The sequence below is a fragment of the Aphelocoma coerulescens genome, chromosome 6 (assembly GCF_041296385.1).
Source record: "Aphelocoma coerulescens isolate FSJ_1873_10779 chromosome 6, UR_Acoe_1.0, whole genome shotgun sequence".
In the NCBI taxonomy this organism is placed as follows: domain Eukaryota; kingdom Metazoa; phylum Chordata; class Aves; order Passeriformes; family Corvidae; genus Aphelocoma; species Aphelocoma coerulescens.
This window is the reverse complement of record NC_091020.1, coordinates 17,294,307-17,315,517: the sequence shown is the minus strand read 5'-3', so window position 1 is coordinate 17,315,517 and position 21,211 is coordinate 17,294,307. Positions and strand designations below refer to the sequence as shown.

The window sequence follows — 21,211 nt, the reverse complement described above, 5'->3', positions numbered from 1 at the left end:
CGTGCTTAGGATGAAACCATTAGGAGATTTAGAGTCAGAAAACAGTTTTCCTTGGGCAAATGCAGAAATTTATGAACATCTTCCTGCCCTCTACTCTTGATTTCTTTGAAACTTGTTTTCCAGCAGAGCAAAGCCAGAGTATTACCAAAGGTTTTCAGTTAGAACAGTGGAAGCACTATGCAAGCTCCCCTCTCAACAACGGACTTTCAGAGTTCATCGAGAAAACTTGCTATGAAAGCAAGATTTAAGGCCAAAACTCAGTGGCTCCTTTGAAGACTGTGCTGATGATCACTTTTCCCCACTGTCCTTGTGGCTGGGGAAGCCAGTTACCATTACCCCACTGCAGCACTGTGTTGCAGGTAAAGAAAAAAGTTCCCAAGTACTGTAGTAAACTTCCTAGAGAGAAACCAATGCTTTAAATTACACTCAGATCCAGAGACTGCAAGAGTGGATCACAAAGCACAGATTAGTATGGCAGCAGAAAGACGTGTTTTGTATTTTCTTCAGTATTTTTGTTTAAGTAAGTTTAAACAAACATGACCATCAATCCCTTATAAAAATGTAAAATAAAACCACCTATGCTGGAGAGAGAAGCCAGGAGCCTTTTAGTCAGATACAAATTAAAAACCCTTTCTCTTTTACCACCAGCGAATCCTTCAAATACATTAATTGCTTTTCTACTGTATCATCTCCTTACCCATAACTACTATGGCCAGTCACGTTTCAACTAGAATATGTGTAAATTTCGTATTGAAATTTAGTAATTTCTCACATCTGAAATAACCTACCTCATGAATATGTTTAGCAAAAGAGAACAAAATATGTACAAAGAACATATGGGAATGGGAAAAACCCCAAGAAATTCACAACAAAAAACCCCCAAACAGTCCCATGTAACCCCTGGGGACTTAAGATATATTCAACTGCTGTCTCTGGATGTGAACAAGCAGGCCAGTACGAGATGTTTGACACAAGACAGCATATAAATACAAAGCCATCAGCATGGAGTACCTTTATCAGCACTAGGCCTAGACCGGACCCACTCAGGGAACGGAAAAGTTGTATAAAGTTTAGACTATAACTTGGATTCATGAGGTTAAAGGAAACAGACTTCAAAAACAAAGAATGGCTTTACCAGAATTAAGACAATCTTTTTGGTCATCCTTATGACAAAGCAAACATAGTTATTACCAAATCAGAATAGCAGACTAGTTAATTTCTACCACAGGCCTCTTGGTATGCTCCCCATTTACATCTTTGATACGAGTAGTGAACCAGCCCTTTTTGATCAAATTATCTCCATATAATAAAAACTAAATCCGGGGACTTTCCCACCCAGAAATCAGATGGACCTAGCTTACAAACTGTGCCACAAAATTTCTCCAATACCTCTTGCAACCTTCAGCACAACTAAACCAGAACAGGTAATAATCACTGCTGTCTCTGCAGTGCAGCAGGATTTTCAGTGGCTGACTCTATAATTCTAGTCAGCAGAGACCAGAACGCAAACTTTCTGAGGTATGACCAGTCATGCAAAGCCCACATAGGATGGGAAGTGAGGAGAACATTTAAAGATCCATCTGTTGTATATTTCAAACCATACCTTCTTTTTGTTCTTAATCTGCATAAGTTCCTGAGGACTTGGAAGGATACAAGAAAATCGAGTAGGTTTCCTGGGGATACTCTTCTCACCTAGAGTGACAAAGCATCATTACAGTCAAACATATCCCCAGAGTAGCACTCAGGCATGAGAGTGTCCCATAACTTTCAGTCATGAAGTCTTTGCTGCAATATGCTGTCCTGCAAATGTATGCTCCTGCAAATTCTATTTACTTACTACATTCCTCCCACCCACATTTTCTTCAGCATAACTGCACAGTAGCTTCTTGTCCCAGACAATGTCACACAGTCACAAGATCTAATTTTATGGCTAACTCGACAACCTCCATTACTGATTCCACGGAGAGTCCCTAACTTCCTTCAAAACACTAAGCACTGCTATGAATTCAAGCACTTTTGACCCAAAGTGACCCACCAGATCTAACCCATCCCAGAAGAAATGCAACAGTTAGTAGGCATAAAGAGTACACATATAATAAACATACATTCACCATATACCTCCTTCCAATTCTTAATGCAATAGCTGCAGTCGTCCACACTATAGCAGGACCTGTCAGCAACTGTCAGCACCATTCCTAGGATACAGACACACAGGGTATTGTGCCAGGGTACTGCAGAGACTATTACCTGCCTCGCTTCCTCCTTCCAATTCCATGCAGCTCTCCTTCATCTGGTCAGCCATAAGGCATCCACTGGTGGGAGGACATGCCCCAGCTGGCTCTGAGACTGCACTGGGAGATTTTCCCTCGCTGAATACTCTCTCTATATCTGTGGAAGTTAAAACAAACAAACAAGCAAGCAAGCAAACAAACAAACCCCACAAAAAAATCCCAAACCAAACACCCACACAAAAACAAACCCATAAGCCAAGAAAAAAAGCTACCAACAGAGAAATGATGAATGGATCACTCTAAATTAACGTGCTTATTCAAGAGAGCTCCTGCTAGTAACCATGACTTTGCAGTATCCTCAGTATTTTGTCTACATGAATTCTATGGCATACCCTCATTCTGTTGTGATTGCCAGTCTTGACATGGCCTTTATATAAAGCTTTATGAGAGACAAATTTTAATATTTGTCAGTTTTACAAATAGCAAGGTTATTAACATCAGTGTGTAGTCATAAAACATGCAACAGTAAGACTGAACGCATGTATTTAAGGAGTTTACTGTGTCAGCAACCAAAATGAGATCTCCAAGTTTAGCACAAGACTAAGCTTAATATTAAAGTATCAAAGAAAGGGGTCTTACTATTGCTTGTTTCTTTGGTGCTGTTGATGGTTTCTGGGCTGGGTTTGACAGCTTCCTTCTCTTGTTGATGTATGTTACTCAGCACTTTGGCCTGGCAATGTGCCTCAGTGCTATCTATCACTGTCAGCAATGCTTCCAGAGACAGCAGATGGACCGTATACAGCTGTCCAGAAACTGGAAAGGCATTCTGGGAAATAATATGTAAGTATTAGTCAACTTTCATGTCTCTCTCACCATAACAGGGCAAGTAAGCTTCCCCCCACAGCTTGGGGAAGGCAAAAAAATAGAACAAAACACCCCAAGCTTTCTAGCTTGTATTTAATCGTTTATTTGCTCTGACATTATTAAAGCATTATGACTATTCCTTTTCTCTTCTGCTTCCAAATGTTAAATGGCCTTCCTCATCTCTACAGCCTACTCACCCCGGACCTTTAGACCGCTCCCATTGTTAAGTTCTGCCCTGAGTCACTGGCTGCCCCCTCCCTGCCCCCGCCGCGGTTTAGCACCTTGGAGAGCAGCTTGGTGAGCTCCTCGAAGAGGTTGGCGCAGTAGTAGTCACAGTCGTAGTTAATGTACAGCTCGGTCACAAAACTGGGAATCCTCCACAGCTGAACAATGGCTTCCAAAGCCATCTCCTTCATTTCATAGGGCATCTTTGGGTTTTCCACAGTGATTATTTCCATCAGCTTCTTGATATACATCTGGCAGAAACACAGGGCAGCTCAGTTTAAGGAAAGAAAACAAAAGCAGGACAGTGAATAGCTTTGAGGACTGCAGAAAGAGAGCTAAACTTCATCTTCCCACATAACATTCCATCTTTAATGATGGCTCATTCTGAAGTAGGCTGTAAAATCTTTCAAAAAGGTCTGGCATTCAGTGCACCTGGATTTATCATTCTAAAAAACCAGTCTGAAGGCAGGCAGCATACTACACCAGTCTCAAAGGCATTTGATTTTCCAACAGAAAAAGGCCTACACAACCCACCCGTAACAGAGTCATTTATACTAACTATTTATACTACAATAATTTGACACTTAGGCTCTATTTGACTGTCCAGATATATGCATTTAACTGAAGACAAATAAACTATTACCCTGCACCCAGTGATACTCAAAAAACTCACCTCCAGCTGGAATTTCAGATGCTCTCTCATGCTCTCAAAGAGAAGAAAGCACACCCTGAGGGAGGCTGCATACAGATTGAGCCGTTCAACACTCAGTAGCTGAACAGGAAACAAAAAACCCTTTAAGAACTACATAGGCAAGTCATTATGTGCTATAAGCAGCAGTACTATGGCACTGCAGGCATCACCTGCAACCAACCAAAGATCCACACACTGCCTCCCATAGCAACGATATTTTAAAAAACAACCCCTTGTTCAAACTCCTGGTCCCATTTTTCACTAGTGAGGATGAATATACTTAATTCTCATCTGTGTGTGGTAACACTTTACCTACTTCAACTTGGTTCTTTTGCCAAGTCCCCAGAGACTCTTAAGTGGTGAAGGAACCTGGGAGAGGACCTGCCTCTGAGATGACCCCAGTGCAATTAATAGCTTGGTATCCCCCAAAGGTTCTGCCTACTACTGAGCTGGTAACTTGCATCCAAAACTACCTCAAAACCAGTTATATCAAAACACAGTGTTATCCCACAGTAACAGTTCATTCAAATCACCCTCATCCTTCTTGGCCCTGGTCTGCAGAATAGCATGACAACCTCTCTGACTTTGCAACAGCACTGTTTGGTGCAATTCAGAACTCTCATTGCAGTGCAGCAGAGAGCTTGTTTGCAGACCTGCCAAACCTCGTAATACTAAATCTCAATACACTCTTTGATGGAAATTCATCTCTGACTTCACAGTGCCATATGCCATGTGAGCATAAGCCAGACTCACTTGAAATAGGTGCCGGCACAACTCCTCCTTGACGAGTCCCAAGAGGGACTGACAGTTTGCAATGGGTGCTGACTCCAGGGCAACAGTCAGCAGCTGCAGCCCCATGTGGATCATCACTTCAGAGTTGTGACGATCATGAGGGTTGGTGAGCGAGATGAGAAAGCGAAACAGTTCTCTAATACATGGCAACCCATATGGGACCAGAGCTGCTCCTAAATAAAAAAGAGAGATTAGCAATCTAAACTTTCTTTTTGCTTTTTGCAGGTGCCTAGCAAGTGTTAAAAATTTAATTGTTACAGACCCACTAAGGAATAGGAGCTTATCACTCTCTTAGCAGGACATGAAACAAAACAGTGGAAATGAGACAGGACAGCACTGCCCACCTCTCACCTTCTTTTTGGGAAGACTGAGTAAAACGTACTCCCCGGGGATTTACATAGTCCATGTCATGAACTGAGGCAGAGTCAGAATGTTCTGCTACAGATGTGCACTCCTCTAGGACCTCAGGGATAGACTCGACAGAGGCTGATTGGACCTTCTCCTCCCTCAGACTTTCATTCTTCATTGATATGTCATTTGAGAACGAAAGAAGGAAAAGAAGAGTTAACAAGCACTAGACAAGTCAAAAAAAAAAAGGCTCATTTGTTCACAGTTCATTTGTAACTATTAAAACAACACAGGTCACTAATGGAAGAGTACCAAAAAAAACAAAATTTAAGAGAAAAGAGAGCCTCTACATAAGCTGCAACCCTCTCTACCCTTAAGTTCTCATCTGCTTTATATAATTCTAGGTTGTGAGACTAAGGACTTCACTTCAAAAATACTCACATAACCTATCAGTTCTTACTGCCTCTGAGGTTAAAATTTTGCTCATTTTTTTGTTTTAAACGCTACATAACTTCAGCACTCTACTTCTGCTTAAGCCTTCCTGGCATTTTTACCATTCAAAATATCTGCAGCTCTGAAAGGTTCCCTGCAGCTTTATGATCCCTCCTCTCAGCAGCATTACTGGTGTGGGGGAAGTCATCATGCTGGGAGTTGGGACTTTCCTTTGCAAGTTATACTCATGTACCTGGAGTTCAGGGTGATTCTGATTTTCAGTGACTTTGGACTCATTTGAAGGTGTTCCTGCATTGAGTCCCAAAGAAGCGACTTGGTCCAAGTCCGTCAGGTCTTCCTTGGATGTTGTCTGTGAGGACAACTCCAACGCACTGTCTGTAACAGGGCTGACAGCTGATGAAACATTTTCTGAGCTCCCAGAGGAGCTAGGAGAAGGAGCATCTATGAAAGCAACTCCGCTTGCTGATGAGAAACAGAAGCAAAATGATTAGTATTACTCTGTCCCTCAACCACAAATTCATACATTAAATACAGCAACAAAGAATTCTTTCATTACTACTTCACTCTACAAATGGTCTCAGATAGCAGCACACTAATGTGAGAGAACACAGACAAACTAAGATCTCTCTTGCTAGTGAATTAAATAGATGAACATAGGAGATAGTAGCAGTTTTCCAAATTTAACACAATAGCTGGAGTCCAACGGACTCAGCTAATTAGGTAACTTACATAGTTAGATAAAAGGTGCAGAGGATTTACATAAGAAGGAATCTGAAAAGAGTCCAAAAGGTGTACTTTACTGTTTAATACAAAGGCACAACCACTTTAAATACTCGCATCAAGAATTAGTAATTCCTTCAAAGTGAGAATTTTAACTTGATTCTAAGGCAGGACCAATTCCTTTAATTCTCCCTCAACAAATGAAATTGCGCTACAATTCAAATGGGTCTGAAATACGAGCAGTGAAGAATCTTTACTATTTCTAAATATGAGACAATGCTCCAAGAATCTAAGCGTTCCTTTTGAAGAAACCCACACATCTGGAGCTCTCATTGTTCTGAGAAAACTTAAACAAATTTAAAACTCAAATATTTAAAGAAGAGAAGATCTAATGGCAGGAGACAGTAATAGAGGCACAGACCTGAGTTCTGTTATGAATTTATTTACACATGGAATGTGTATGGTTTTGCACAGGGTTGTTTCATTGACAAATTCATTTTTTGTAATGTCTTAAAAGTAAGCAGCAGACTATTACTTGATTTGCAAGAAATGTATGATCAATTTTGCAATCTTTTCTTTTTTACCTGCTAAGCCAGGATTCTGGCTTAAAAAGAGCCATTAATACATTACCTAACACTACACAGTTAATGACATGCTTTGTAAAACAACTCAACTTCCTCTCTGAAATGTTACAGGAGTTATAATGCTTTTTGACAGATTTTAATACCTGTTAGAAAATTTAAATATAGTGATAATTTATGCAGAGATAAGCTCTCATCTACATGGATGTTCTGAGTTATATGATTGTATTTATTATTTCCAGAGTTTTCACCAAACACGCTGTAGTGTAAAAACATACTTTGGATGGCTCACACTACACTGAATGGTTTCCTGTGAAGGAGTAAGTGTCAGAACTATGGATTTTACACAGCTATTGTTTCTGCTTTCCTGTCTGCTTCCTTTCACTGGTAATGTTTATGTCCGACCATCAAAATGTGGAGTGCACAAGAGACACAGTACCTTGAAGCCAGAGGGATACATTTACCCACAGCAGAGGTTAAAAAGTTACAACTAGTTTATTCCTACACAACAACAGGATATGGAAGCCCCCCAGCATTACACCCTTAAGCTCACAGCACTAGTCACTGATCACATCACTTTTGCAGGCTGAATCAAAGCATGTGAATAAGGATTCATGCACATATCCATTAGTTCCCTGCACACAAAAAGTACCCTTTCAGGTACTTCTGCTGTTCCCTCTGCTTTTCCCTACTTTTCACTTCTTCATGCCTCCTTAACGTATCAAGGCCTCTATTCTTCCCATAACAGTAGTAAGTGCAACCCATATTTCCCTGTCCCTTAATGAGTGCAGCCTTTTATTCTGATTTCATGGTCTGTGGGTGTGCACTTTCAGTCTTTACATCTGTAGTGAGATCTGTTCATTCTCCCATCTTTGACCCCTAAGATTTTGCACATGCCTTAATTCTACCTGTATATTTTCTCCAGTCACACTTTGCTCCTTCCTCTTTACCAGCACACCCACACCCTTGGGTACACTCTGGGGGAACACAGGAAAGAACATGCCACCTAAGTTAGCAATCTCCTATTAAAGGAAACCTTTTCCCCAGTTCCAATTTCTTTACAGAATGAATTAGGTTGGAAAGACCTCTGAGATCATTGAGTGCAACCTATGACTGAACACTACCATGTCAGCCAGACCATGGCACTGAGTGCGACATCCAGTCTTTCCTTAAACACCTCCAGGGATGGTGATTCCACCACCTCCCTTGGCTGTCCATTTCAATGTTTAATCACCCTTTCTGTGAAGAAATTCTTCCTAATGTCCAAGCTAAGCCTCCTCTGGAACAGCTTAAGACTATGTCCCCTTGTCCTGCCGCTGGTTGCCCTTGGCTCTCTTCTTGTCAGTGTTCCTGTTCTCAGTCTCTTTTATGTATCTGCTGCATCCTCCAACTCCTCTGCACCACATGGCTGTCCATAACCTCAGCCACTTCTCCAGGTGCCCATTCTCTTTTGTACAAACTACCCCTGTGAGGCACGCTGAAGGCACAGGAATGCTGTCAAGTTATCTGCAGGACCATGCCTTTCTCATTTATATGTATTCCATTTCCTGAAAACTCTTCCTCACTGACCTGAAAAGCTATGTTTTATTGCTACAGTCACTGAGAACTAATATAAAAAGAATGAATGCAAAACAGTATGTTAAGAGAAATGAAATAAAGACAGATTCAAAAAAGCTCTAGAATGGATGCTGTCTCTTGAAAGAGATTTCAACTTACCTGTGGTATTAGTAGCATTGCCTGCTGACTGTTCTGTCCCAGGAGAGACTTTAGTTACATGTCGAGGAGGCCTAGGTGATCTCTTCTGCTTTTTCCATTTTGACGATTCACTCATTCCTCCAGCTCTCATTTTCAACTGAAAACCAATAATGATTAATATCAATATTGTAAAACCACATAGCATAATGAATTACAAAAGCCAACCCGCAAAGGCTACCTCAAAAACCTCAAAGTCAGGCAATAGCACTTAAATATATCACACAAATTAATCAGCACCTCAAAATCATGCAAACTACCCCTCGACTCCCCACATATTAGCCAACACTCCACACCTGAATCAAGGGACAATTAACAGCAGTTACTCTGCTATAATATATACTCAACAGTTCAATTATCACAGCATTCCCTATTCTCTATCAATATCTCCCAACTTTAAATTAGGATAAAGAATCTTAGACCTACAGGCACATCTCAAATCTCTTTGCTTTTTACCAAAGCTCCTAGGCTTTCAAAAGGCATCAATTAAAGTATATATATAAGTAAGCATTAGTTAGGTTTGACATTAAACTAAAATTTCACCATCTATACATATCAAGCTGAGAATGAAGCGTGAGCATGCTGCAGCTCTGTCACTGATCTCTTGCCTCAATTCACTCTTCATCTTTGTAGCAAGGCCATGCTCACTTTCCTCCATGCATCTTTCACTATTAACAAATATTTCTAACGCTTCACTTGCTACTGGTGCACGTTACATTGCAAATGCCACCCTAGTGATTTAGAAACAAACCTTATTCTCCTTTCACCTGCCTCCTGTCATTACATCTCTTCAGATCCAAATCTAACCTAACTCTTGACATCTTTGTTGACCAAGATCCTGCTTCTAGCTCCTAGACAGGTCTTTGATTGGGAAAACAAGAACAAAAGCAGGAGCAGGGCAGACTGTGTGGCACTTGCTGCACAGCACTGCTAGTTCAGGCATGCAGAGATGCTCCAGAACTTCCTAAAAACAGTATGATATTTAGTCACATGGCTAATGGGCCTGGCCAGCATGAAAACTGGTTCCTTACAACGCAAGTTCCTCCAAGTGCAGGACTACATCTACTCCTGTGTTTGGTAGCTGCAGTCAGCTTTTCTGATGCTGCCACCTCTTCAGCTTGGGTGCAAATTTAAGCTCTAAACAGGTACCTTGCATGTAGTGGAAACCATTCAGCAAGTTTCAGCACCAGGCCCTATTCGGTATTCTTCTTTGTAAATTTGTCACAGTTAAGTTTTATTTTGGGCTATAATATTCCTTATTTTTCATATCTCTAGCATCAGATCTAACTTCTGTAGAAGACAGCTATATTCTTTAGTCTCTTCCTTTATCTGCAACTTACTTCCTTTCAGCTATTACGACTCTAAAATGCCAATGAACCTTCTAGGCTCCACTACTGCTTTTCCTCATCTTTCCATTTTCCAGGTAGAATTCTAACTCCCTGTATACCACCTCAGCCTGTACATCTTCCCATTTAAACAAAGCTTGTGAAAATGTTATGTCCCAGTGCAGTAGACCATTTGAGTAACTTTTCTTTGCACCACAAATTGTATTTGTTTGATGACTAATCCCCAAGTTTTAGCTACGCTACAGTTTCCTTGAGTGTGCTAATTAACAGATTCAGAATTACTTTGCTCCTTGTTATTTCTTTCAAATATTGCAGCAAGAATCTTCTAAATCATAGCTTCTGGCAAATACATGATAAGGACAGAACTAAAAATAAAATTTTGTCAATTTCAAAACGTTTTACAATGCTTATGGATCACAATCCTTTCATGTCAAAATTATCAGCTCTCTCATCTTTCCTATTAACTGCTTCATTGGGCTATATAAAATCTGTGTTATCTTTGATTCTTGCCAATTTCTAAAATCTGAGCTTTAAATACTACTGATGCCTTTTCCTGGTCTTAAAATCAAGAGTCATACATGGTTAGAAGGGGAAAAGGGATTTTACCTTGGTATTTATTTTTAAGGATCCTTAGGTGTACACGTCCAGGTCATATGCATCAAGATGCACCCCGCCGAGTGTGTGTGTGTGAGTCTGTCCCCCAACATTGGGTATAACATTATAGGTTTTACTAATTAGCAGATCTATCAAAGATTCCCCAATGAGAGGCTCAAGTGAGCCCCCCTCCCCAAGGAACCTTCCCCTGGATGGTTCTATCTTAGTTTACAGAATGTGTTCTGGAGAGGACCTTGGGGTCTGGGGCACACTGATCCCTAGCTACGAAGCTTCTGAAATGTTTCATCTCTCAGCTGGACAAACAAGTCCAAGGATGTAGGTAAAAAGCACTAGGAATACAGAAGTTGTAAAAGGTATAACAGGGGTATAAAAGGAAAGGCAAAAATCTTCATGGCATCACTACCAATAGTTTTATTTATTAAAGGCTTAAGATACAAATGAGATCAGATACTTTTAACTACCAGCTATTCTAGAAATAATGGTATTTTTTTTCTCCTTTTCAGTAACTTATACAATAAGATCTGAAGACTTATGGTTCATTGTACCAAACTACTTTCATTAGGAAGAAAACCTGAAAGCATTATGTGTTAAACCCAATAAAGTCCATCTCACACAGCTTCAAAATAGACTTTGCTTCTAGCTACTAAATCCTGTCGTCATTATTTGCCAGGTTCAAAGCTACTTGTAGCAAGATGCAAAACTGAATCAGCAAAATGGAGCTGAGATACTGATATGGGCTAAACATGTACTGCTCCTTCGGCCCTCAGTCATGCTCCTAAGAAACAGCTAACTTTTGAAACATTCTATCAGACAATGCAAGTTGACAATTTAATTACTGTTTCTAATCTCTCCTTTCATACAACACCAAATACCACCTCAGTTCAACACTAGCCCACTCAAAAAAGCACTTTTCCTCAGACACAAAATCTACCCTGTGCAATTGCCCTGTGCTTTGTTTTAACTCCCAAGATTCCATCTCTTGAGAGTCATAAGATATAGGCTCACATGTAATCATTTTGATGAACCCGTGCCATCTTTCAGAGACTGAGTCACAACAGCTTCAAGTGGATAGGAAACAGCTTAGTCAGGGCAAGCAAGAAGCCTTACTTGATTTTTAAAGAATCCAAAACATTTAATCAGTGTATAAATCATTTAGACCAGAATCTAAGTTTGACCTTTTTAGGTGGTTTTTTTGTTGTGGTGGTTTTGGGGATTTTGGTTGGGGTGGTTTTTTGTGGGAGTCTGTTTGTTTGTTTTGGGTTTTTGTTTTGTTTTGTTTTTTTGTTGTTGTTTGGGGTTTCTTTTGCAGGGAGTGGAGGGGTGGGTGGGGTGAAATGAGACTACCCAGTAGGTCTTTTCTACCTCATACCATCCAATCTCCACATTCTACACAAACAGGTATCCTTTTATCAGAATTACTTAGTAGGATTACCTAGGATTACTTCTTACATAATTTTGCTCTCCTTCCTTTTTTTCTTCTTTTGCTATCTCCTTTTGCTTCAATGCAGCAAACTACTGTATGGCTTTAAAAATTTGCAGAAGCAAACAGAAATGCTTGATAAAAACGTTCCACCAGTGTCAAGAGGCTATATGCTGTTTTAACAAATAAACACTGAGTTTGGGAATTCTAAAACAATACATGTATCAAAGGATAGCAAAGTAACATAATTCCTTCTGGATTTTCTTTGAATTAAAAGGTAACAATCCCATTACTCCATGCTTTTAATGTTAGTATAAAAATACATAAAAAACACTTGTACAGTTTGCCTTTGACAAAAGGAACTAATTCTAAATCTTGTTTTTACCTTCAATTCCAAGGCATTTCCCAGTTTCTCTAGAAAGTTTCATTGTATGTTAACACGCTGATATTTTAAACCTAACATTGCCTTTTTGACTAAATGCAGCAGCTAAATGGCATTTAATAGATCATTAACATATCCTGAATCTTACACATAATCTAAAACTCTCCTTCCCTCTTCCATGCTCAGCAATATCAGAGTTGCGTTCATTTTCTAATTATCAATGTCCTTGAGATTATATTAAGCTTGTACTTTTGATGGTAAAAACCATCTGATGTTAGTATTTTAAAAATATTCTTTAGAAATGAGAGAGGGAGCTCAGAGGTACTGTTCGTTCACCTTGGAATTCAGTACAGACTCAATTACACTTATCTGAGTTGCCTTTGCATAAAGAAATGTCCACAAAATTATAGAAGAAAAAAATTACAAGACTCCAAATGCTTCCTTTGATAGATGAGGTTTTAAAACTAAAACCCTAGCTAGTCTAGGAAAGTGAAGAAAAATGTAATACTACAAGATTCTTTTTAAAGGGTCCGTGAGATCTCTTTTTTCTACAAGCCACCTTACCTGTACTCGTTTGTTTTTCCATAAGATACTGTAAGCCTCAAGAGAAAAGGGCAGGGGCCAATGATTAGTAATTAAAGTGATTATACTAAAACATGAGCTCATTCTAGATGCAGCATGGAACTGGTCAGCACACCAAGTAGCGTTCAAGACACAAAAGCATGCAGAGAGAACGCAGTTCACGATCCAAGTCCTGGAGACACCGAGGCAATCCAGTCATCTCACTTACGTACCTGCCTGTACCGCAACAACTAATGAAGGTTATTTGGTGAAATGCATTTATGCATCTTAGGCAACTATGAACAAAATCCACCCCAAAAATTCAGATTTATGTTCCTCCTCACTCCCACTGCAGAACCCAATTGATTAGCTACAGTACTTTATAATGCAAAGGGAAACATTTCTCAGTCTTTTCTTCTGTGTAACTCTGCATAAATCTTCAAGTCTTGACACTGCCTTTCAAACTATCCTTTTTGGATAACTGTTTTGTCTTAGACATAGGACAAAAGAACAGCATTTCTAAATGTTCTGCTCAGCTCTGTTTGGACTAAGTAACATTAATGGCAGACAAGAAATAAAGCCACATTAAGTTTATGAATCAACATGGACTGAGAAGGGTCCCATCTAAGTTAGTTTTTCATGGTTACTATGATTGATCCAAACCAAACAATCTGCATGCCTACAGTATTTCTTAAGAAGTATTTTCTAGGGGAACTAGCAGGGACTAACATGTTTCATAAATCTGATTCCCCACTGATCCCCCATTGACATATACTGTGCTGGGACACATACTTAATTTCAGTAAAAACATGAACAAAGATGTTGAAAATATACAGCAGTCTCTTTCAAAGGAACTTTAGAGAGCACTGAACTCTGTGGCTCTGTACCAAGTAACAAAGCTCAGAGATTCATCTTAAATAAAAAAAATTTTAAGGCATGCTGGGTCAGAAGACTTCTCAGGTATATGGAGGAGCTATGTCTACAACTAAGATCAACAGGCAAGACACACAACACTTCAGAGACCAATCTACACTTTTTAATGTTTCTTTTCTTCAGGTTTTCACTGTTTTTCAATCTTACCCATGCCCTCCCACTCCCTTCCTCCAGAGGATACTGTGATGGTGTCTTAGGTGGCACTCACCAAGACACTGAATGCTGCAGTAAAACAAGGGTCTCTCCCTCCCAAGTCTGCCCCAGCTGCAGCCACAACACTGCAAAGCAACCACGGCATGCACTGCCTCCAAAAGCCATGCTGTGTCAAATGAGTGGAGGGAGATTTGCTGCACACAACATAACTATCTCTCAGGTGGTGTTTACAAGAGAAGGAAGAGGAGAGTAAGGTAACAAGGGAGAAGGGAGAGAGAGACCTTCAGGTTCTTAAAGATCAATACCCTCTCTAATTGGTTCAGGGCTTTGGGCTGTTCCCCACTACTTAGCTCCAGTTTGCTGAGGAGACCTGAAGAAATCTGTGAAAGATAGGCAAATGCATGGTTTAAACAAAGCAAAATAAACCCAAAGAGAAGAATAACCTGGCAGAGTGCAAGGCTGCAGGGCACACTCCTGGCATGCACAGCAAAAAGACAGTACAGGGTAACTGCACAGATCGGACACAAGACAGAGCATCACTTAACCAAGCTGGGAGCAGCCATCACTTGGCAAGGGCAGCCTTCCTAAATTCAGTCACCTTCACTTTACACCTTCTGTACACAGACCATGACAAAGCCTGATACCTGCCCTACATTAGCGGGATCTCTTTTAGCTCTCCAGGCCAGCCTACCATCATCACAAATCCTGTGACTTCTCCCACAGCAAGGGAAACAAGCAGTCATTAGTTTACTATACAAGAAGTAAAGCCCTAAGCTTTAGTAGGTTTCAGATTCCTACGACCAAGCATTCGGTCTCTCAAAACACTGCTATACTGGCTCTGAAATGTATGTTTACCCCATGTTGTCCCTTTTCTCAAAACATTACAATAAAAACAGAGTGGAAGTTATAAATTGTATATTCAGCATTAAGTTGAAAGGTGGTTATTTCTTCTCTAGCACTTTTTCCCATCCTGTTGCTCTCAACAGCAGAATTTGTTACCTTTGTTGACATTCTTCATATGGAACATAAAGAATATAGAAGTATATATGGAGTCCCTCAAGAGGACCTCCCTCCACCTAAGAAATTACTACATTAATAATCATATAAGATCACATAACAGCATTTGAAATACTGAATCCAGCTGCTAAAAGCCTCACTGTATTGATCAAGATAGTGGTATTGAACCAAATCCAGAACTTCCACCCTCAGAAAACTGTGCATTTAGGGAAAGGTAGATAAAGAAAAGTCTGCTTTGATTTGGCTGCTAATAGAGATGGCATTGATCACATGAACTAAGGTTTCCACCACAGAATGCTGTCCCTTCTAGAAGTCACCAAAGCTTTTTCTATAAAAGCCAGTTTCATGATGCTTTCATGCTGTTTCACCAGCCTCAAAAAGTTTCCCTTCTACACAGGAGGAACTGGACAAAAATATATCCCAAGAGCTCAGTATTACATCTATAGTGAACAAAGAATGATGACAAAGAAGCTGGAGAGAGAGCAGAAGACAGCAAGTAACTGGAGAATGACACCATCAGGTCCCAGAATGTGCTGGGGTTTTCTAGCCCACAGCAGCTGATGGCTGTTCCCAGAATCCAGACTGTCTCACTTAGGCAGCAGTATCATTAACAAGACTTGCCACTGGACTATGTGGACTTAATCCCACAGAATCTATGTCCATTTATGCGGTTAAACATGCTCTTTCAGTGAATAGGGACTTGTAGGAACAAAGAAATACAAGTGTGAAAACAAACAAAATAGAGCTGAGCGCAAGCCCAAGACAGGAGCAGAACAGTCAACACAGTGCTGAGTCTTACCTTCTTCATGTTCGTTCCCATGTAGCTTTTAGGCTCTTCTTTAAACTGAGGCAACCTGAAATACAAAGAGCAAGCCAAAATACATCAGCTTACATGGATTAACAAGAAGGGGAAAGAAATAGGCTCGTCTTTCCAGTCATGCTGCAGATACTAGAAAACCCAGATTAGGTTTTCCTTACTGAGAGAAACTCTCCTAATTTCTATTCCTGCCAAAATCTGCCAAGGGAAAAAACCCACACAAGTATAGATGAAAGGTGCTTTGCACGGTATTACTACTAATGGCTGCTTTTCTGTATTGATCTTCCTGCCATGTAAATACCATTTATTTTCCTTCACTGTATGTTTGCAGCAGTGGACTAATTACATTTGTTCAAAACAGGTTTCTCTGATGCTGCTAAAAACAGCTGCTGAGCCAGTGTCATCCACACCAGGACTCTTGCAGCGTACATATTATTACTACTCACGGCAATTCTTCTCTTTGAATTTGTAGAAACCCCAGTAGTTATCCTGTGTTCTGCATCATATAAACACAATTGTGGAGGACAGCAGATGTACATTTAAGCTGAATCTTTTGAGATAAGCAGTTCCCATCTCAGGATAAGGTAGACTGCTCTCACCTGTGCTACCAAATGACAACATGTACAGCTCTACAACTCCAAACACCCTGTTCTCTCTTTTGTTTCTTTACTACAATTCTGTCTTTACTTGATGAGGGTATAAAAGCGTTGGAGCACAGCTTTGGCTGTTTCTTTTTCTGGAAAGCAAGATGGCCAAACCACCCCTGCAGCTGCTGCCTTTGCCTTGCATCTCCATCCCAATGTCCACAGGAAAACATGGTGGTGGTGTCTCCAAGCCTTATCAAGAAGGACAGAGGAGAGGATTACACAGTAAGTAATGAAAAAGCACCAAGTAAAATTCACATATGCATTTGGAGAAAAAGTAATGTGGTCTCTCCTCTTTGAAAAGATTGATTGTGACTTTGCCCCACATTCATCCAGTGCACATGATGCAGGGCACATAGAGGAGAAAAAAGAACTGAGATGCCATTGGAACTGTGTGAAAATGAGAAAAAATATGATGCAACAGTGTTTCATAAACTGTCAGCTTCACCAAAATCCTTTTCTACTAAAAGTATATCTGTACCTGCACATTTCCTTTTCAAAATACCCAGAGAAAGTCTAGGAGTACTTCACTATTTGGAGAAACAGTCTTGAAGTTAATTAACTTATTTGAGTTTAAAAGAGGTAATCTTAATTACCTGAAGGGTGATGAAAAGGCAGAACATTTGTCCAAGACACATGATTTCAAGAGTTTAAAATGCTCTTTGATGTGTGAGCTCAAAGCTCTCAGCTTGAAATCAATGTGTGGCTATTCAATACCATTTCTATTCTCTCTGCTAAAGAGAACTATATTTTTTAGAGCACCTTTTTTTCAGTGAAGTTTGCATTCTCTGTCCTGAAACTGGTTCTCTATCCTAAAGCTCTTCATTACTTGGCTGTCCATCTCTCCTCAAAGGACACCCTAAACCAGGCAACCTTCCCTACCTCTGTCTCCCTGCAGTCTGACAGGGTCAGCCCTAGAGAAAAGTGCCAAATCCTTCATCCTCTTCCACCTCTAAATAATGACCATTTTGGATGATTTTTCTGAGGGCCCTTAAGTGGAAGTGTGGAATCTTTCTGTCCTTAGAGAGCCATCTCGGCAATGCTGAGGCAAACACAAGCAGGTTTACCTTGTGAAGAGCAGCTGCACCATGTCGACCAGAGTGTGCTCTGCAGATTTTCTCAATAACTCTGCGAAGACAAAAACAAATAACACAGGTGTCATTACTCAGTGTGATATTATCAAGAGGCTTCTTCAAGCAGACTCCCCTCCGAGTCCTGTTTACAGAGATTACGGCAAATTTATTAAAACCAGCTCCAACCCCGTGTTACTGCAAGCGGTCACGGCATCACACGGTGGCGCTGCACAGCTGGGGAAAAGAGCAGTCCAAACTTGTACAGCGAACGCCCAACAAATTTTCCATGAAGTTGTAGAAAGACACAATAATATAAAGCTCAGCAGCTTTCCATGGATGCATGCTCTACAACAGAACTAGTTAATGCTGAGGAAACCTGATCATTTCTTAACGGCAGAAGTACGAACAAACCTACCACTGAGCCTCATTTCGAAGCATATGCGGAAACAGGACTGCATGATCTCGCACACTGATTCATTGGTGAGGTGGGCTCCCACTGGGGTGAGCAGCAACGTCCTCAACACCTGCAAAGAACAGCACCCATATGTACCACACTGCAATGATACTTGCATGCTGTCCCAAGAGGAGGAGGTTGGTTTCCTCAGGGAAGGCTGCCATGAGCAGAAAACCTAAGGAAGTTTCTCCTGGAGTAATTTTAAACTGAAAGCTGTGCTCAAGAAGCCAATTATGAGACAAGAATGATCTCCTGACCCACTTCTAAAAGAGGCCCAATATGCTGCATACTACCCAATACTTAAATTCAGAAAATAGATATCTGCTCAGAAGTACATAGACCAAAGAGTACATAGTCCATAGGTTTGTCTCTGTAAAGAATTTTTCTCAAAAATAAGTTTGAGCACTCCATATTCTTAATTAAGCCCCCACCCAACACAGACCATGCACAAGGTAGGATTACCAACACTACCACATTATCAAGTCCATAATTTTAAAATCATTTCATTTAAGCTTTTAACTGTTTTCATTTGGAAAAGCTTTTACCACAGGTATATGAGCTATCTGTTTAAAAATAAAGCCTGTCACTAAGCTCCTACAGAGTCAAAACATTGCTCCCTCCTCTTCATCTCTATGTAACAGGATATGTTCCACAACAGGCAGCAACCATTATGGTAATTACCATTTCTCTCTACTTACCTGTAGGATTTTCATCAAGACAACCTCATCACTTGCATGATCTGTGCCCACAAATCGGGCGTGAGTGACAGCATCTGCCATGTTCTCCATCCCCTCCGCTGTACCCTCATGGCTGGGATCTGAATAACAGAATAAAAATATGTGCCAGGGAACAGCCATCTACAGCCTACCACCTCTGTGGGGAGACATCGACACGGAGATACTGTGTGACCTTCAGCTTCCTCAATTTATGTGACTTGCAGTGAGTTGACCCGACAAGAGCATAACTCACCTCCCACTAACAGGCTTTATAACTGGGAGCTTTCAGAAAGACTTTATAAAGAGTCTACTTACATTTGCAAAAAGATATAACCTAACAAAGAAAATAATTACAATTCTGTTGTTACTGGTTCTCTATGTTTTAGAAGTTAACTTCTAAGACTGTGTCCTGTTCCCTACAATATAGCACAATCAGCTGTTAAATGCATTCAGTACCTCCTTGGGAATAAAGAAAAAACAGCTCTTAAACATAGGGAATCTAAAATTTACTCTCATGAGAAGAAAATGCCAAACAGATTCCACTAAAATTGAGAAGGGAAAATTGTCTCTTGTTCTACATCCCTTCCAAGGAACAAGAGCTGGAAAGGAACAGACCAGTAGCTTTCCCCAGAGAAAACAGCAGACAGACACAATCACAGTTTAGATATCAGAGTTGCAGGCCTCCCACTTCAATCACTCATCAAGGCTCCTTCTCTTCATTTCAGTCTTTTGCAGCTACAAACAATGGCGCAGTTGAGAGAATGTTTAGGATGAGATTGTTGCTAGTAACTGTATCTCGTGCTACATTACAGTGGCTTCAGAAAAGCTGCCTCTGGCTTTGATTTCATTCTCACTTAAATAATATGGCACTGGGCAAGAATCTTGATACCCTTCTACCTAAACAGTCATTAGGAAAGAAAGGAGACAACCTAAACATTGCTTAATACCTCATTAATTGGCAATGGGGCCTCTTGAACTCCAGCAAGAATGATGCTGACAGAGGAAACAAGCAAGACCTTGTATGCTTTGCACAGAAGCTTCACATATTCCCCCTTTGACTCCAGTAATGTTCACACCTAGAAAGGGCTAAGCCCTAGGTATTAAAGAAAGCTGCCCTTATTGTGGTCCAGAGACAGCAGCCTCTACCACACTCTTATCCTGAGCAGCTGCAGGATAAGAAATTTCTCACAGTTGTATAAAACTGAAATGGCATCAGTGTACTTCAGAATCACATAAATCTGCATAGGAACAGCACTTTGCCATTGCCATCTCTTACACATCCCTATTAAGAACAGAGCTTGCTTACTTTTGACACTGTTCACGCTCTCACACACACACAGAGACACACAGAAATCTTGCATAGTTTAGACTGAGTTCTTCTCCTGGTTTGCCAGGCGAACTTCACTGAGCTATCAAGGAGGCTGCTCTAAAACCAGTCGGTCACTTTTTACCTAGTTTAGCAGCACCATGCAGCAGGATACAAAACTCTGATATAGGGAAGCATTAGATAGGAGGCCTGGCTGTCAAAAGCAGTCCTCTGCATACCTTCAATAATGGCTTATAATCCAGTTAGAAGCTACTGCTCTTCTACCAGAGACAATAAAATCAGTCATAGGCTGGTCTCTTATGCACTCTTACTCATGGAGGTAATAGCTTAAATCACCAATGGTGATGAAGGCTCATTCTGAATTGTCTTAATTGAATTAGGCAAAGACCAGTGCTGTGAGAATGCCAGCACCTACATTAACATTACTGCTAACCAGCCTCAATGGCCACAGTGGAAAGCAGCCCAGTGGGAATCAAGACAAAAAAGCAACTTGTTGCAGAAAAGGCTCCCACATGCAGAACACACAGATTCACTTCACTGTCACCTTTTCCAGTAGATGTGAGTTACTCTAGTCTTAGAGACATATTTAATTGTAGTTTGGATAAACAGCACGTGTGAAAAGGAAATGCAAGCAAGTTGTGCACATGCTTCTCTTAACAGATCTGTGAGTACTGCTTTGCTGTTCTAGCCCCTACCTTCAATACCTCTTTCCCAACACACATCATGCCTGACTACTTCAGTTCTGGCTCCCTGGAACAGCACTACAAATCCAGGTCAATTTATAAAGCCTCTTGAGTTCAATTAAAAGCACAGATACTTCTACTTTGCAGAAACAAGATACAGAAAAAAAAATCTTTATTCCCTTGTGAGAAAACAGTACAGAAAGATGTACCAATGCCTGCTCAGAATCACTAAGAAGAAGAAGTTTGAGTGTGCACAGTACCAGTTTGAAAATTGCCATCTACAGTGCAAAGATCTAGAGACCCCATCTAGATACACACATTTCATACAGGGTGCAGTCTTACAACAGGTGGGCAAAAGAACAAACAGAAATCAGAAAATCCAGCTTCTGAACCAAAGGGAATTCAGGAAAGCC

At 40.5% G+C, this 21,211-nt stretch overlaps 1 protein-coding gene across 3 annotated transcripts in view; it reads right to left on the bottom strand.

Moving 5' to 3' along the window:
• GBF1 (golgi brefeldin A resistant guanine nucleotide exchange factor 1) overlaps positions 1–21,211 on the bottom strand; it is a 106,455-nt gene that overhangs the window by 21,455 nt on the left and 63,789 nt on the right. For all 3 annotated transcript variants that reach the window (XM_069019478.1, XM_069019479.1, XM_069019481.1), the window contains exons 5-17: positions 18,771–18,889; positions 18,034–18,142; positions 17,613–17,673; positions 15,884–15,938; positions 8,622–8,757; positions 5,837–6,066; positions 5,155–5,323; positions 4,765–4,976; positions 3,994–4,092; positions 3,377–3,571; positions 2,871–3,057; positions 2,248–2,388; positions 1,604–1,692 (exon numbers count right to left, since the gene is read on the bottom strand). In XM_069019478.1, coding sequence (XP_068875579.1) covers positions 1,604–1,692; positions 2,248–2,388; positions 2,871–3,057; positions 3,377–3,571; positions 3,994–4,092; positions 4,765–4,976; positions 5,155–5,323; positions 5,837–6,066; positions 8,622–8,757; positions 15,884–15,938; positions 17,613–17,673; positions 18,034–18,142; positions 18,771–18,889 — 1,802 coding nt within the window. The remainder of the gene's footprint in view (positions 1–1,603; positions 1,693–2,247; positions 2,389–2,870; positions 3,058–3,376; positions 3,572–3,993; positions 4,093–4,764; positions 4,977–5,154; positions 5,324–5,836; positions 6,067–8,621; positions 8,758–15,883; positions 15,939–17,612; positions 17,674–18,033; positions 18,143–18,770; positions 18,890–21,211) is intronic.